Here is an 18,821-nt window from a genome sequence, read left to right on the forward strand (position 1 = left end):
TTGTTAGAAAAAAAATTAAATAAAGTAAAATAAAAGCATTCATATCAGAATCTTATTTCTTGTAAACCAATGAATTACTTTTAGTATTAGTTTTAATAGTGGCAAATAATGCAAGAAAGCAAGCTTACAGTATCAGGAAAATGGGGGGAAAGAAAAGAAAAAAAAAATCACCATCATCAATAACCAACAACAGACCTTATTTCCCATATTATCAATCCATCCACGCTACTAGTTTGTCCAGTTCTTCCTTGAATTTATTCAAACTACCTGCTACCACACCAGATGAAAGTTTATTCAAATAATCAACCTCTTTCTATATGAAGTCAAATTTCTGCACACATCTATCCTGTAACCATCGTTCCTCAATTTGAATTTATTTCCCCTCATGTACTGTGTGAGCAAGACTAAGGATTCCATTGGCATCGAGCTTACTCAAATCCATCCAGAGCCTTAGACACCTCGATCAGAATTCTTCTCAGATGTTTAGTCTCCAGATACTGCAATTAACTACAAATTTTCCCGGTAAGAGTACATTTTTGCCCCTAAATAACTTTGTTGCTCTTCTCTGCACACATTGCAACAGATCCTCATCCTTACTAAAATAAGGCCTTTGGATCTGCAAGTACTAAAGATGTAGCCTAGCCGTTACCTTGTACAGCAGGATAATCACCTTCCTATCCCTACTATAAAAATTCCTGTACATCATTGACAAAACACCATGACATGTCCCAGCAGCCCCGAATGCATAATTACCCATAGCCCTTTTCACTGTCCACTACCCTGTATGTGATGGCAGCCTTCAGTTTTTATTTGGTTTTTAGGAGCATTGGCAACTAAGGCCATATTGCTCCGGGGCTATGTGGTGGTCATTTCCTGACCTTTCCGCATCCTCCGTATTTTGTGGTCACGGGCTCGAACCCTGGTCTAATCAAGAAGCGTGTGCTATGCACTGCTGCTCCTGCCCACCTGGCTATGGAGACGCCCCTGTATGTGATACCACACAGTTAGTACATTAATGTGGGATTACTTCTACCCATACACAGTACCTTGGATTTGTTAAACTTCAATTGCCATTTATCAGCCCATCTGAATAATTTTTATAGACCCTCTTGCAGTATGGAACAGAAGTCATGCTAACAGGTTATCTCACCCTTTGAGAATTGCAGATAAATTTTAATATCTCCATTGCATATGGATCTCCCCTGAATCAAAGGACACTCTCATCATCATGGTTAAAGGTTTACTTAACTGTTTTGTTGCCTTCCTGAAAATAATTGGACAGATCCCATCCACTCCAAGTGCCTTTTCTACATTTACTATATGCAACTGTTTTTATTTGTAGTAACCTAAAACAGCTCATGTATTTGCTTGTATCATGAAGATCACCCCAGCAGGATGTGAAATCTGACACTGTTTTCCAAGTTGCTCATGTTCCAAGAACTGCAAGAATCACTTAACCTCTGCATGCAGCTACTGTAAATTTATTTGTCTTGGTATCTCCCCTCCCCACCAAGTTAGCAGTTTTAATATCCATCTAACACTTCCTCAATAGCCTCAGAAAATAATATTGCACCCCCTTCTTTATCCCATCTCAAATGCTACACCTAAGTGACAGTGAACTGAATATTTCAAAATGTCACTATACACTAAAAATAGTCTCTCTTATTAAAAAGTACAGCACCATGCTGAGAAAAATTTTACCCCATGGGTCCTGCCCAGTCTCTCCAGGGCTGAACTGTTTAACAAGGTTCTCATTGTATACGCTCTCCTATTGTGTCTGGGCAGGTTTGCATGCACTTTCAATTTCAACTTTCGACTTTTTCTCAACATTAATTTGTATTTGTTAATTAAATCCTCAATCTCCTGCTCTTCAGAATAGCTTTTTAATTAAAAAAGAATTGTAATTGTAAGGAAGGCTTTTTTAAATTGCCCATAGAGTTGTTTGGCCATGAGAACACTTTGCACCTGGGGCCACATTCTCAAAATGAAGGATAATTTTTGTAATCAGTATAACTGTAATGTTCTCAATATAAAATCTATTGAAACTTATGATTCTTGCAATTTTTTTTTTTTATATATTCATGTATTCCTTAGTTTACTGCTTACAGAAAATTAAGCTATTCAATTTATTAAATGTCAACTCCTGAAATTAAAATTAAAATCAAAATGCAGAATCTGCAGTAAAGAATACACTACAGATGTCATAAAAAAAACTAAAACTAATTTAACTCAGTTAATATATAGATACCAACATGAAGACAAATTTTTCAGAGAATACACAGAGGCACAGTACTTACTCTGCTGTATGGAATTGAACCTATTAAAAAAATATATATATATATTAGAATTATTTGTGAATAGTATAATCACATAAATAAGGAGGTTTACAAAACTTTGCCAGAATTATAATTAACTTACACTGTTTTACCAATTTAAATAATTATTTCCTTAAAATTTATGAGTTCTGGAAAATTTTATTTTTTAAAATTTGATTTTGAAACCAGAACAAAAGATTTTCAAATAAAGATTTTGCAGTAGAACTCTGATTTCATTATTGGAAAAAGTTATTTCATTGCATTCCTTAATTATGAAAAAAAAAATAGGAAAGAAAGAAACTGATAAGAAATTTTTATATATATTATAAAGCTTATCCCATCTCAAAGGCTACACCTAAGTGACAGTGAACTGAATATTTCAAAATGTCACTATACACTAAAGTAACAGTTGATTTCTCACAAAAAAATTTTTGCAAATAAAACTTCTTTAAAAAGGGTATAACATTTCCAGGTATAACTAGAGCTCTAGTTATTCCAAGGTATAACTAGAGCAGCAAAGCAATGGGCACAAAATAGCACGAGTGTTGTACCACAGAGGAGAACTGAAGAGACAATTCTCCAACGCTTGACTAAAAAAAATTTGCAACTTGGGAAATGTTTGCAGACTTTCTAGAACAGGACATGATCCAGCCAAGGAGAATGCCTTTGTGTGTGCTAGGTGCAGAGAGTTAAAACGGGGGTTAATCAAACTCTCAGTTGCCCACCTCAATGCCAAGGTTCACTCTTATGCATCAGACAATATAGCGGCAATCTTCAAGGCAGAATGCGCTGGTCTTACAGGAGCTAGTTATTGTCGGTGACAATTTTGCCAGGAAAACAGGAAATATGCTGGGCAAGGAGAATAGGTGGAATAGGACCACGATATGTCTGCCAGGGGCAAAAGTAGATGACAATGTACAGCAGATATCATCTTTTAAGGGCACAAAAGTGACACTATTGTAGACATTCACACTAATGATATTAAGAGTAAGAGATCTGAGGCCTTACTTTACAAGTACAGGGTGATGTTGACAAAAATTCGGGAGTTATAATTGAATTTGAAAGTATCTGCAATTCTGCCCAGACACGATATACTCCCTCCTATGTTGAGAGACTTGTCAATCAATTCAGCCCTGGAGATAATGTGCAAGGCTCATGGGATAAAATTTTTCTAAGTGTAGTCTGTGCTTGTTAACAGGAGAGACTGTTTTGACAGAGATGGGATATACTTGAATGGAAGTCGTTTAAGAAAATTTGCTGATGCTATCGAGGCTGCATCATTGAAGAACTGACTAAGTCATGAAGAAATTGTTGAAATGTGGTGTCACTCAGACATAACTGATGCTGAATTTGAATATGGGGAGTAAAATATATGCAGGAAGGACAGACAGGACAAGAGAGGTGGAGGGGTTATGCTCTTAGTTAAGAAGAATATTAAATCTAAGGCAGTGCATTCAGTTGACTGGGGTGATAAGTGCAATGTTTAGTCAGACTGATGTGATATAAGCACTGGGAAAACAAGATTAAGAGTGTGTAATAGGCCTCATGGCTGCGATGAGCATACAAAACAGCTAGACAGGGAAATAGAGTGGGCCAGCACATCAGAATGTCTCATGATGGGGGATTTTAAATTTCCAGATGTTGACTGGAATTTGTGAAAAGCCTTTCCAGTGTGTGAGTTGGTCACTCACACAAGCTGTACTTGCTACCTGGGAGTCAAAAACACTGATGGAACTGATATTCGGGTGACACTCAAGTCAAGTGGACCCAATTTCGGCGAAATCCGGACGGTCTGTGACAGCCTAATCCTCTGCTTGCACCTTCACAATGGTGGGACTGTTAGTAATCCTGGGTATAACCTCCATGCACAAGTACATGGTGGGTGACAACCTAGGTGTGAACCAACGTAAGCAGGGGTCGAGGTGTGGTGCCCACACCACATGGAGGAACGGCGTCCCTCTATGTTACCAGGCAGTACTAGGTGGTAGATGACTCTCATCAACCGGTGAAATACCACCACTTTGCTTATTGGAGGCTTGAAGTGGTGGAATGCATGTTTAGTCTCTAGAGCTAAGTTCTGGTCAACCCTTCCCTATCTCTTCCATCATGCAGTATGATTGATGACTTTTGAGGTTATGATGAACGTCTTGGCGAGATCCAATATTCCTTACATTTCGAGTGTACAGCTCTAAAACGGTGTTCACAGGCCGGCCGCTAGTTAGTACACCGGACCGATCCTATTGGTAACTCTCTAGGAGGCTTCTGGATCAGCTAGTGTATAATCTTTCTACCTCTACTCTGAAAGATAGTGACTGGAGGGAGTCCGAGTAGTGTGTATGCGGGGAGCATTGTCGAGGCCACGTTATGTCAAGGATCTGGGTATATTCTTACCACATGTACACCATATCCAAAAATTTCATTACTTCATACAGCATGTCCCTCCCACTTTTTCTTACTATTGAATACACCATGAATTGTCAAACTAATAGAACAAGCTTATCTGCAAAAAGATCTAAACCTCCCAAGGACTTCCTAATTCATTTCACAAATATACATGGTCTCAATTCTAATCTCAACGATGTCCATTTCCACTTGCAGTCTGCCAAACCCCATGTACTTTTTCTGACAGAATCTCAGTTATCGGTTTATTCAACTACTGCTCATCTCAGATGCCCAAATTATTCAATGTATGATTCCTTTCGCCTCAAAGGTGGTACTTCTCTATGGAAATGTATTTTTATTTTTATTATAATTAGCCATATGGTGCAAGGAACCTGAGGCTTTTGCTGCACCAGCCCAAAAAAAAAAATTGGGTTACCCCTGAGAGAGAGAGAGTCAGAAATAGAAAGGAATCACCAAGAAAGAGAAGAATGATGATATCCATCTCAGGACCCTGGGTGTGCCAATCCCATACTCACCACATGTGAGCCCCTGGGGGTATTTGTCTTATTTACTTACTGAACATGGTTCTTTAAAAGTGAAACTTTTCCGATTTCAGTTGTCTGACACAACTCTCTGTCGATGTTGTTGTTTAGAAGACTGGAAACATTCTTTATGATTGTACATTATATAGTGATTTTAGACAAAGATGGCCAATATTGGGAGTATGACTTTAGGGCAGGAATGGATGTTTGTTCAAGATGAACAAACTTTGAATAAATTTCAAGTTTTTGCAAATGCTGTTTTTACGTGAAGAGTTTTGAATAGGCAATTCACTATTTCTAGTAGAAAAAAAAGGTAAAGTGCAGCCATTATCAACCCACTGCAGGATGGAAGCCTCCTCAACAATTCATGCTGATGTTGTTGTTATTTGGTTTTTCAGGAGCATTAGCAACTAAGGCCATATTGCTCCGGGATATGCGGTGGTCATTCCCTGACCTTTCCGCATCCTCTGTATTTGGTGGTGACGGGCTCGAACCCCGGTCTAATCAAGAAGTGTGTGCTATGCACTGCTGCTCCTTCCCACCTGGCTACGGTGGCGCCTAATTCATGCTGAGGGAGATGGACCATAATCTGCCATGCTGGTCCAGTGCAGGTTGGCAGATCGACATATTCAGCAGTCAGGGGCTTGAACCCAGGTCTACTCAAAGAGCGTGTGTTACTGCACTCCCTCTCCTGACCACTCGGCTACGGAGGCCATTTTCTAGTTGTTAATGGTAACAGCTGGTCTCCGACTAATTTGTTTATGTTCATGGGTTTATGTTATTTGGGTTTTTTTTTTTTTTTTTTTTTTTGGTTTTTAGGAGCATTAGCAACTAAGGCCATATTGCTCAGGGAATATGCGGTGGTCATTCCCTGACCTTTCCACATCCTCCATATTTGGTGGTGATGGGCTCGAACCCCGGTCTAATCAAGAAGCATGTGCTACGCACTGTTGCTCCTTTCCACCTGGCTATGGAGGCACCCTGGTGGATTTACTATTTAGCTTTATTGATAGCTATGTTCGGGGTCTTTTGTATAGTTTTACTCATTAAATGAATATGATGTTTTTAGTTACTTAAAAGTGAAATTTTTGTAGTGATTGGAAGTCTAATGTAATATTATACGTTTTATATAACATACGACTAATTTAATTTATGACTTCAATGTTATAAATTTTTGTTATTACTTTTACATTGTGTGAGTTTTTCACCTTAAAGAGGCTTTTATTTTATTTATCTATTGCATGGATGCGCGACTGTGTATCGAGACGGTTTTCATATACTGGACATAATATAATTTATCTATTTTGTTAATGTTAGTATTTTGTTGTTCTGCAGGTTTCTGTTAGTATTTTTTATTTTTTTTTTTAATTTGATGCATGATGTATTCTGTTTACAATGTTATTGGGTATCGTACATCCGAGTTCTAATAACCATGCTTCCATGAGGTTACCTTCCCTGTACATAATTATATCACACACACCATCTGTGTTGGACAAGATTTTTCAGTTCCAGCAAACACTAAGTTTTTAATTATATTTAGCTGTTTTTTTGACTTAATTGTTATATTAAATTATTTTATATAAGTAGTTTATAGTCCTAGTCAAGCTCCTTAGTTTACTTTGAAAGTTAGTACATAGTGTCCATACAATTACCGTTCATAACTTGCTGCCATTGTTATACAATACAACATATATCCCGAACTAGATAGCATAAGGTTTAAAGTAAAACTAAATAGCAAAACATGTAGCACTGCATTATAAATCCATTAGCTTAGTATAGTATTATCAATTAATCAGTAAAATTTCTATAATCAAAAATAGCAAGAGCTTAAAATGCCAAAAGTTAAGATGGAAAATACACTCTTTAGTCAAGGTCTAAATAAAACCGGCACTCACTTCATGATCCGTTTAGTTGCATGAATTATATAAAAAAGTTTTATATATTTTATAAATAAAATAATATATATATATATATATATATATATATTTTATATCTCATGAGGTGAGTGCCGGTTTTATTTAAGCCTTGACTAAAGTGCATATTTTCAGTAAATTTTCTTAAGCTTATTGAATTTCGTTGTTAATTAAATTGTACTTAAATGGAATCCTGACCCAGACTAGAGCAGCAAAGCCACACGCACAAATTAACAGGAGTGCTGTGGCTCGGGGGAAAACCGAAGGGGGCGATTCTCCAACACATCAAAGTCTAAAAAAATGCTTGAAATGTTGGCGGACCTGTCTAGAACAGCACATGATCTAGCCAAGCAGGTCTTTGTGTGTGCTAAGTGCAGAGGCTGTGAAGAAATTAGGTGCCAACTCAGTGTTCTGACAGGTGTCTATGAAAGTTTGAGGTGTAGGGTAGATGCCCTCAAGGAAATTAATAAGAGGGGGGGGCCCAACAAGCTCAACCTAACTCAATTCCAGAGCTCACTCCTGTGCATCAGGCAACACAGCGGCAATCTGCAAGGCAGAATGCACTGGTCCCACATGAACTAGTTATTGTTGGTGACCCTATTGTCAGGGAGATGGTGAATATATTATGCAAAAAGGATAGGTGGAACAGGACCAGAGTACAAGTGCCAGGGGGCGAAAGTTGATAACATTGTAGGGCAGATATCACCTTTTAAGGCATGAAAGGTGATCTTTTTGTACACATTGGCACTAATGACCTTAAGAGTAAGAGATCTGCAGATTTAATTAAAAAAGAGGTCAATGTTGAAAAAAAGTCAAGAGCTAGGGTTTAATTTGAAAGTGTCTTCAAATCTGCCCAGAAACCATAGGAGGGAGTATATGATGAGAACCTTGTCAATCAATTCGGCCATGGAGAGATGCGAGGCTAATGGGGCTGAATTTTTTTCAGCATGGTCTATGCTTGCTAACAGGTGAGACTGCTTCTACAGGTATGGGATACACTTAAATAGAAAGGGTGCAAGAATATTTGCTGATGCTATCGAGGCAGCATTAGGTGAGTCAGAAAACTGCTAGCTTTGGAGTATTCACAGACTAAAAGATTAACAGTAGCTGAAGGCAGAGGCGAAAGTGATTCTTGCACTGCTTCTACTGGAACGACCAACAGCCTGGAAAACCAGTTGCTGTGGATTTCAGGAACTGCTGGGAGTCATGAAACATGGGCTATGTTAGAGTAACTAAGAGTAAGAACAGGTGCATGTATACTTGCATGTACACCAATGCTAGAAATATAGTAAATGAATTTGAAGTGGTGATCAAGGCATCAAAGGCAGATATTGTTGGGATATCAGAGACAGTGTCACACAGATATAAGCAGTGCAGAATTGGAAATTGAGGAGTATAATGTGTACAGAAAGGATAGACAGGGTAGAAAGGGAGGAGGGTTTATGCTGTCAGTTAAGAAACATAAAATCTAGGGAAGTGCATCCAGTTGACATGGGTGGACAGTGCAATGTTGAGTCAGTTTGGTATCACATAAACACTGGGAAAGGGAAAATGAGAGTAGGAGTGTGTTATAGGTCTAATGACTCTGGTGAGTAAAATGAACAATTGTGCAGAGAAATAGTGGGCCAGTAAATCAGAATGTCTTTTAATAGGGGATTTTAACTTTCCAGATGACTGGAACTTGTGGATTGGTCACTCGCACGCTAGCAAGACTTTTGTCGATTAATTGGAGGATTTTTTCTATGGCAACATGTTCACAGGGCAATCAGAGGGAGTAATACTCTTGATCTGATTATCAGTAATGATTATTCATGCATTAAGAATTTGCAGATAAACGAACCACTAGGTGACAGTGATCACAGTGTACTGATGTGGGATTTACTTTAAGATGTAGCTACCATCAAGGGTAAAGGGAAGGGTTTTTGTAAAGGTGACTACAGCAGTCTCCAGAAGATTTTGAATTCTATACATGGGATCAACTGATGTTAAAAATAGTGAATTCTAAATGGAAGGCCTTCAGGAAATTAATCTTGGAAGCTACTAGGCATTTCATACTAACTAAGAAATACTCTTCAAGATTTAGGCCTAAATGGATATCAGATGAACTGATGAGGCTCATGGCAGAGAAGAAAAATGTGTGGGATGCATATAAATTAGTAGGCGATACAGAAGCCTATGGCAGACATAAGCTAGTTTGTAATCAAGTCACAAAGAGGGGTTAGGCAAGTGAAGGCTGGTTACAAGAAATCCTTGGCAAAGGATGCAAAGAAAAACCACATAGATTTCTTTACTTATGGAAACTCTAGAAGGAAAGGGATGAATCAGATTGGTTTGCTTGATGTTGGTGGTTTGACTGTTGAATAATCATTCTCAGATAGGTGCCGAACTAAATTAGTATTTTGCATCTACATTCACACAGGACAGAAGTTTACTAAATTCTAACAGGGAGCTAAAAAGATTTTGTAATAACTGAGAGCAAAGTGGAGGAGAAATTGTTGAAGTTAAACATAAAAAAGGCACTTGGGGCAGATGGAATCTATCCAATTATATTAAAGGAGGCAGCAAGGGAAGTAAGCAAACCCTTAGCTATAATTATGAGAGCATCCTTAGATTCGGGGTGGTCCCCATAGACTGGAATGTGCAAATGTATCCCCAATTCACAAAGGGAGTTTAATGGATGACACAAATAATTATAGACCTGTTAGTTTAACTTCTGTTCCTGGGAAAATAATGGAGTCACTGGTTAAATAAGTGATGCAGGATCACCTAGACAAGACTGCAGTTGTTGTTGTTGTTGGGTTTAACGACACATAGGCTACTTGGGCCATATTGTGTCTTCTAATGGTGAATATGAAATAATATCTATATTTTATGATATATTTGTATACGGTTTAGGAAAGTATATAGTTCCTTTTTATTAGAATCATCTCCCAGAATCTGCAATAAATTTATTGATGACTGTGTTTTAGCAATTGATTTAAAAGTATCTAAGCGGATGTTCTGAAGGTGGGGACAGTCCACTAACAAATGGTGAATGGTCAGTTGTACTTGACATGATGTACATTGTGGAGCGCTGTCATTAGTTAATAGATAGAGGTGAGTGAGATAAGTATGCCCAATCCTGAGCCTTCCTAAAATTGTTTCTTCTCGTCTGCTTTTCTGGAAGCTGGAGGGCCACAGCTTTGGTTCTGGTTTTATTTGGTATAATTTGTTTTCTGGATAACCTCTCCAGATTAATGACCAGCTATTGTAACATGCTTTATGGATAATATGTTTATAATCAGTATATGGGGATCGAAAAGTCTGCAAAAGAGTAGTATCTGGTTGTTTGGCTGCTAGATCTGCTCTTTCGTTTCCAGCTATCCCAGAATGACCTGGAATCCAACAGAATGTTACAGTTTGGTTTGACTCATTACACACAAGTAATTTAGAATGGATTTGTTTTATTACAGGGTGAGATGAGTTGGTATTACTATTTATGGCAGAGACAGCACTGAGCGAGTCAGTGTATATTATGGCAGACGAAATTAGAAGTTCAGTAATATGCCCTAGAGCCAAGTTAATAGCATAAAGCTCAGCAGTGAAGATACTGCATTCTACAGGTAATGAGACAGAAGTGCTGAAAGATGGAAAGATCACAGCAGCGCCTACTTGGGTCTCAGTTTTCGATCCATCTATATAGATCTTACAGGCTTGTGAATTAAAAGCAGAGTGAGCTTCATGTAACTGTGCGATATTGAAGGGACACAAGGTGTTCTTTCCCCACTGTTGGAAATATTCATCGAAAATTGCAGGGATATTTGTCCACGGTGGATCAGGCGGTGTGATGTCCTGATATATATTGCCGATTTCAATATTCCACGTTTCAGTTAGTTCTTTAAGTCTAAGTGCAGCAGGTCTGTTTTCATTTGGTTTACTGTTGTACAATGAGTCCCATTCGGTATTGTACAGACATCTCCAATTCGGGTGAGAGGGAAGACTGCGGATTTTTGCGGCATACATCAAGAGCAATGTTTTCCTCCGAAGGTGTAAGGGAGGTTCATGGGCTTCAATGTAAAGACTCTGGACTGGGGAGGTTCTGAAAGCCCCTAGAGAAACTCGAAGGGCACTGTGCTGGATGGTATTTAATCGCTCTAAGGTACTCTTCCTTGCAGAGTCATACACTGGAGAACCGTAGTCCAAACGGGACCTGATGAGAGCTCTATAAATATGGATAAGAGTATGCCGATCAGCGCCCCATGACATGGATGACACACACCGAAGGATATTCAATTTCTTCAAGCAGATGGTTCGAAGATAGGCCACATGTGCTTGAAAGTTCAGTTTTCTATCTAGTACCAGGCCAAGAAAGCGGACAGTGTTAACCAGAGGAACCGACACATTTTTGATCTTTAACTCAGGATCAGGATGAAATGACCGGAGTTTGCAGAAATGAGTGGTAGTGGATTTCTGTTCAGCAAGATGGTATCCATTGCTTAAAGTCCACGATTCTATTCTGTTTAGAGTAATTTGTAACTGCCTTTCGATGGCATTCATATTTTGTGATTGGCACGATATGGTGAGGTCATCTGCATACATATATACTTCAATAGTTTTTGGAAGATCTTCCAATATATTGTTGACCCTAACTGCAAATAGCGTTGGACTCAGTATTGAACCCTGTGGGACACCCTCTTCTTGAATATGAGATATTGATAGGAAGTTTTGATATCTGACTTGAAAGGTACGTAACTTTAAAAAATTCTGAATAATTTGAGGTAGATAGCCTCTCAACCCTAACTGATGCATATCTTTGATAATACCATAACGCCATGTGGTGTCGAATGCTTTCTGAATATCTAGGTTGACCATAACTAAATGTTGTCTCCTGATGAAGGCGTTACGTATGTTGGATTCAATTTTGACAAGTAAATCTAGGGTGGACCTGTTTTTGCGGAAGCCATATTGGTGATCAGAAAGCAGATTTTGGGAGTCTAGAATCCAGGTGAGTCTCTTATGCACCATCCTTTCGAAGATCTTGCCCAAACAGCTGGTCAATGATATTGGTCTGTAATTTTGAACTTGAGAGGTATCTTTTCCTGGTTTTGGTATTGCACAAATATAGGAATGACGCCATGAGAGAGGATATGTGTTTTCTGAGAAGATCCTGTTATAAAATAGCAATAGTGTGTACAGATCAGCTTCACACAAATGTTTAAGCATTCTGTAGTGAATGCCGTCTGGTCCTGGTGCACTATTTGGAGATTTACTCAAGGATTCTTTGAGTTCAGCTATGATAAAGGGCTGGTTATATGGAAGTGGGAGATTAGTGGAAAAGTTCAACTTTTTACGTTCTTCATTAGTTTTAATTCTCTGAAAAGCAGTCGCATAAGTGGTAGAGGCGGAAATATTACAGAAAGATTCTGCTAAAGCATTTGCGATGTCAGTAGGAGAAGATAGGTCTTGCCCATTCCACTGTATTATTGGAGAATGTAACGGTAGAAATTTTCCATTCAGAGCTTGTATTTTTTTCCAGATAATTCGAGTGTCAGTATTTTTGTTAATAGTTGAGGTGAATTTAATCCAGGAGTCACGTTTTGCTTTTTTCCTAATTTGTCTTGCTTTGGCTCTCAGTTTTTTGTAAACTATAAGGTTGGCGGTAGTGGGGAATTTGCGAAATTGGTTCCAAGCACGGTTTTTTTCTACTTTCGCTATGGTACAGTCTTGATTCCACCAATGGTTTTGGCGTACCTGCTTGCTCTGTTTGGATCTTGGAATCGAAATTTCGGCTGCTGATAATATATGGCTGGTAATGTGTTCGGTTACGTCATCAATATGTTGTTGCTGTGCATACTGTTTGTTTAGTAGGACACAAGTAGAGTAGTTTTTCCAGTCTGCTTTGTGGAAATTCCAAAATAAACGGGCTTTCGGGCATGATACGACCTGCGTTTGAATTGAGCTGATGATGAGAAAATGGTCACTGTGGAATGGATCATTCAACACCAACCATTCCATACTTGGAAAAAGAGATGCTGAACAGATAGATAAATCTATGGCAGAGGTTGTACCTGTAGGTAATTGAACATGAGTTGGAGAGCCAGTGTTTAATACAGTCAGATTATGGTTATCTAGGAATGTTTCAATTAATTGGCCTCTCTTATCCATAGTGGAGGATCCCCACAATGGATGGTGACCGTTGAAATCACCGAGTAAACAGACAGGAGGTGGCAGTTGTGTTAAAAGGTTGTCAAGTTCAGTCTGGGTACAAGGATAATTAGGTGGTATGTAAATAGATGCAAGAGTTAATGATATTCCCATTGCTATCCGAACCGCTACAACTTCTAGGGAGGTTACTAGTTGGAGATGTCTTGATGGTATGGTAGTTTTGACAAGAATTCCTACCCCTCCACGAGAAGAAGAGTCAGAATCCCTGTCTCGCCTAAACATAGTATAGTTTTTGAAATTGAGTGAAACTTTTGGTGATAAAAATGTCTCCTGTAAGCATACTCCTAATGCGTTAGCTTGTATGAGTAAATCATTCAGGTCATCTATATTACTGCGTAATCCTCTGCAGTTCCATTGTAGGAATTTGTTCATTGCTTGGGTTTATTTGACGAAGATTGATCTGACTGTTTTTTCTGAGGTTTCTGCCTGCTTAGTTTTGATTTTTCATTTTTGGGAAAGGTTGGGCGTCCTGTATCCATGGTGTCATTGGCATGTAATTCTAGGACTGTGTCTTCGTCCTCTGACTGAACTTCCATTTGAATGTTGCTATAGCATGGTTTCATTGTCTTTTGATTTTAAACGCTAACAGATTTTGTTCTTTCGGGCAAGGTTGAGATGGCATCAGTTGGGATACTGATTGGCGTGTTGCTGGTTTCATTAACTGTAGATTTTTTATTGCACGTTAGCATAGTTTTGGCCCAGGTGGAAAATGAAATGTTTGGTTCTATGGAGACATCTGTTTGAGTTGAAATTGACCGGCTGTTTTTAGAGACCGATGCATATGATCGGCTAGGCATGGTTAACAGTATTTGCTTCCTTGCTTCAGGGTATGTGACTTTATGTTCCACCTTATATTTCTGGATTTGTTTGCCTGTTTTCCAAAGGTCACATGCTTTAGAAAAGGCAGGATGGCTTCCTTTACAGTTAGGGCAACTAGGAGTGGCAGCTGTACAGTCTCCTTGAGAATGCTCCTTAGAGCCACAAATAGGACACACAGCATCGCCTCGGCATGCCGTCTGAGAATGGCCATACTTCTGGCACTTAAAGCAGCGAATGGGATTTGGAATGTATGGCCGAATCTTGCAGTTTAAATAACCTGCTTTAACAGAAGATGGAAGAGTCGGAGTACTAAATGTCAAAATGACGGACCTGGTTGGTAGTAGGTTCCCATCTTTTTTGGTCATTATTCTCTTCGCATGAGTCACTTTTTGTTCCCTGAGTTCTTGTATTATCTCTTCTTCTGACACTGTTAGTAAGTCCCATTCGCTGATAACGCCTCTAGAGGTGTTAAGAGTGTTATGGGGCGTAACTGACACCGGAATACTGTTAAATGATGTTAATTTTAACAGCTTCTCTGAGTGAGTTGTCTTAGAAGTTTCAATTAGAAGGTCTCCAGATTGGAGACACTTAACCATTTTAGGAGATCCACAAACCGATTCTAAACATTTCTGTATTAGAAAAGGCGATAGTTTGCCAACAGGTTGCGTGGATAATGAGTGCATTATAAGAAAGGCTGGCACGTCATTATTCTGATTTTCCGTCCTTAGTCGCTTCGGACGATTGGAGTCCCGGTCGTTGTCAGGAATTTCTGATCTCGAACCCGAGGGCTCTAATGGTGGATAGTCACTTATATCCATGTCGGCTCCTTTTGGCCCTGGGGGTTTGTCTTTACCACCCAGGTTACCGGCCCCGCCACGGGGAGGCAGGAGCAGTGCCACGAGGTGACCAAGCGGCTATTAGTTGTGTTAGTAATAAAGAAAACGAAACAGAAAGGTTTCTTTCCTTTCTGGGCCTTTGCCTACTACTTGTAGAACGAAAGAGCTACTTAAGTATAAAATGAGAAGAACGGTATTCGGAAATAAACAGAATATATATAATGGCAAAACCTCTTTAGATAGCTCGCTTTTTGAAACGCACTGAGATCGCTTGGCCACGGAACGCTTGGCACCCGGGGCCCAAGACTGCAGTAATAATTCAGACACAGCTTGGGTTTGTTAAGGGGAAGTCTTGTCTGACCAATTTGATTGGATCATACGATGTGGTCATAGAAAGAACTGGATAAAAAAAATAATTTTGATATCATATACTTGGATTTCAGGAAAGCTTTTGAAACTTTTGCACATGGAGGACTGCCGTACATATTGGAGCAATATGGCATTAAGGGCAAGTTAATGCAATAAAGGGATGGATGTCCAAATTTTCAGAGGATACAATGGTTGGCAGGGTTATTAATGACAATATGCTACTGCAACAGGATATAGAAAAGTTAGGCAGATGGGCTGAGAAGTGGCAACTCAAGTTTAACATTACAAATGGAAAGTACTAAGTATGGGTAGGAGTAATCCCAAAGGTTGTATGTATGTACCAACTGTGTGATGCTATAATCTGAGCTGTGGGGAGTGAAAAAGACCTGGGGGTAATTGTGCTTGGGATATGAAGTACTCTGAGCAGTGCAGACAGGCTGCCAGGACAGCAGATCCGCGTGGTTAGCATGGTTAATAGAATCACCGTTGTCCCCACATCAGGTGGAAAAATCCCGAGTTCGAGGCCTGTCAATGATGGGAGAAACTTTTATAGGCGTTTTTCACAAAGTAGCAGAGTTGGTTGGTCTCGGACGTGGGTAGCATGGTTCTTCCCCTGAAAAGCCGGTTTTTCTTCCAGAAAACTAAAATTGACCGTGGAACACAAACAGCCATAATTATGAGAGCATCCTTGAATTCAGAGAAGGTCACCACTGACTGCAGATGTGCAAATGTATATGTAATTCTTAAAGGGATCAATAACTGGCACAAACAATATGGCATTTGTTGCCGATGCTCCTAAAACCCTATTATAACAACAACAACAGCAGTGAGAGGTATTGTCAATGATGTGTAGGAATTTTGGCAGCAGGAATAAGGAGGTGATTTTCCCTTTTTCTAAGGCAATGGTCAGACCATAACTTGAATACTGTATACAGGTATGGAGTGCGCAATTTAGGAAGGATATAGAGCTGCTGCACCGAGTACCGTAAAGGGCAACAAGATTGATAAGTGGAAAAAAGAATGGTCTTACCAAGAAAGGCTTCTGTTCTGCAAATTGCAGCATCTGGAGACTAGGCACCTGCAAGTTAATCTGAATGATGTGTTTAAGGGTTTGAATGGTATCAGTAAACTCAATGCTGATGGACTCTTCCTCAGATTATGCATTGAGGAGGCAGAAATTCAAATTAAAGAACTTGGTTGCAGAAGAGACATGCAGAAATTCCCTTTAGACGGCAACTGGTTCATTGCTGGAACAAATTTCCATCTGTTGTAGAAGTTTATAACTTAAATAAATTCAAGGAAGGACTAGAAAAGCATTTGAGGGAATGGATAGGTGAAATTCTCAGAGCAGCGCAGACAGGCTACTAGGAGGGCTCATGGGGTTTTTTTTTTAATGATGTACAGAAACCTTGCTGTGAGGGATAAGGAGGTGATTATCCCTTTTGTAACAAGCCATGGTAAGTTTTATGTTCAGCTTTGTACTTCTGTACTTATGTTATCAGACACAGTCTAAAACACTGATGGATCCAATTTATTTCTATTTCAAAAGATTTAGGAGAAGTCGGGTTGACCTGCCTCCCTAAAATCCACTCGTGCACTCCTTCTTGATGATAAGTCCTGTTACGTCACTTAGATGGAAATGAACATGTAGAGTGGTTCTCTGCAAAACGCCTGGTCAGCATGAAGAGGAAAAGACCAAACCATTCGCTCCCCCCCCTCTTATGACAGCAAGAGGATCAGAGTAGAAGCAGAGAGTGCTAAGAATCTCTGGGTACAACCTAGCTGCAATGCACAGAAACTGAACTTGGCCTGTTACAACGTAAGATCGCTCATCGGTGAAGATAAGATATTAGAACTGGAAAAGGTATTTTCCAGTGAAATTGTGAATTGGAATTTCATCGGTTTGGCTAAAAAAAGAAGAAATGAATCATTCAACCCCGGGGGCTCACATATGGTGAGTATGGGCTTGGCACACCCAGGGTCCTGAGCTGGATATCATCATTCTTCTCTTTCTTCGTGATTCTCTCTCTCTCTCTCTCTCTCTCTCTCTCTCATGGTAACTTGGGATTTTTTTTTTTTTTTTGGCTGGTGCAGCATAAGCCTCAGACTTCCTTGCACCATATAGCTAATAATAATAATAATAATAATAATAAAAATGTTACTGTCATTGGTGATATTTGTTTCTTTTCTTCAAGATAGGTAACTTTATGCTCAGTTTTGTACTTCTGAGCCATTTTTTCTCTTTTCCATGTTTCACAGTGTTTGGAATAAGCAGAGCGATTGCCTCTACAGTTTCGACACTTTGTTATTTGGTTTTTAGGAGCATTAGCAACTAAGGCCATATTGCTCCGGGGATATGCGGTGGTCATTCTCTGACCTTTCCGTATCCTCCATCGGATTGGCCTGCCTCCCTAAAATCCACTCATGCACACCTTCTCGATGATAAGCCGTGTCACGGTGGTCACAGGCTTGAACCCTGGTCTAATCAAGAAGCGTGTGCTACGCACTGCTGCCCACCTGGCTATGGAGGTACAATTTGGTCACTGTAAAGACTGGGCAGAACATTCAGTATGGATATGATCTTTAGATCCACATGAAGCACATACAGTAGTCCCTTGACATACTGCCTGCAAATGACCAAATTTCTGACATTTGAAGCATCTGATAGGGTTCGGTACATATGACAATTAAAATATCTGGCCTTTACAGAAGTTGATGGATTTTTCTAGTTGAATGTTAGTACAATGTTTCTGGTTGGAAGTAACGACCCATCCTTTTTAATTAGGATTCTCTTAACCCGAACAACGTTTTGGTGTGATAGTTCTTGTTTAATTTCTTCCTCAGATACATGTAGAAGATCCCATTCTATTATAACTCCTTTTTGAGTAGTTTAAGGTGGGAGTTTCTCAAAGAGTTTTCAATTTAAATAACTTCTCAGAGTGCTTGCATTGTGTTGTTTCAACAAGCAAGTCACATGGTTCTCCTTTTCCGGATCAGAAAATGAGAGTTCTTGCTGACTGGCTGGTCAGTCAAGGAATTTATTATAAGGAAATGAGGCTAGATATTCTGGTCTGTATCCTTCTTTCGTCTCTTATCACAGGAAGGGTTGTGATCTTCCTGCTCTCTAGAATGTGATGGGACATTAATCCTGCATGAGTCGGTATTGGTATAGTCAATCTTTGCTCCTTTCAGTCCTTGGCAGATTAACTTTTCTGCCAAGGTTTCTGGCCCTGCCACGGGGAGGCAGGAGCAGTGCCTGGTGTGACCAAGCGAAAAGTAGTAGGTGTTAGTAATAAAACAAGTAATAAAGAAAGGTGGCTTTCCTTTCTTGCTCTGTACAAGTGCTTTTTGTAACAAGAGTTGTTATCAAATAAATAGATTTCTTAACTACAGGAACATAAAAGAACTGCAAACACTTTTAGAAAATCACACTGGAAGCAC

At 39.3% G+C, this 18,821-nt stretch overlaps 1 protein-coding gene across 5 annotated transcripts in view; it reads right to left on the minus strand.

The window, feature by feature from the left end:
• Positions 1-18,821, minus strand: part of LOC150087042 (catenin delta-2-like) — an 863,363-nt gene that overhangs the window by 127,156 nt on the left and 717,386 nt on the right. For all 5 annotated transcript variants that reach the window (XM_090372913.1, XM_090372911.1, XM_090372910.1 and 2 more), the window contains one exon: positions 2,298-2,317. In XM_090372913.1, coding sequence (XP_090229039.1) covers positions 2,298-2,317 — 20 coding nt within the window. The remainder of the gene's footprint in view (positions 1-2,297; positions 2,318-18,821) is intronic.

The sequence above is a fragment of the Mastigoproctus giganteus genome, chromosome 4 (genome assembly GCF_048544385.1).
Source record: "Mastigoproctus giganteus isolate SK-2022 chromosome 4, ASM4854438v1, whole genome shotgun sequence".
NCBI classification, from domain to species: domain Eukaryota; kingdom Metazoa; phylum Arthropoda; class Arachnida; order Uropygi; family Thelyphonidae; genus Mastigoproctus; species Mastigoproctus giganteus.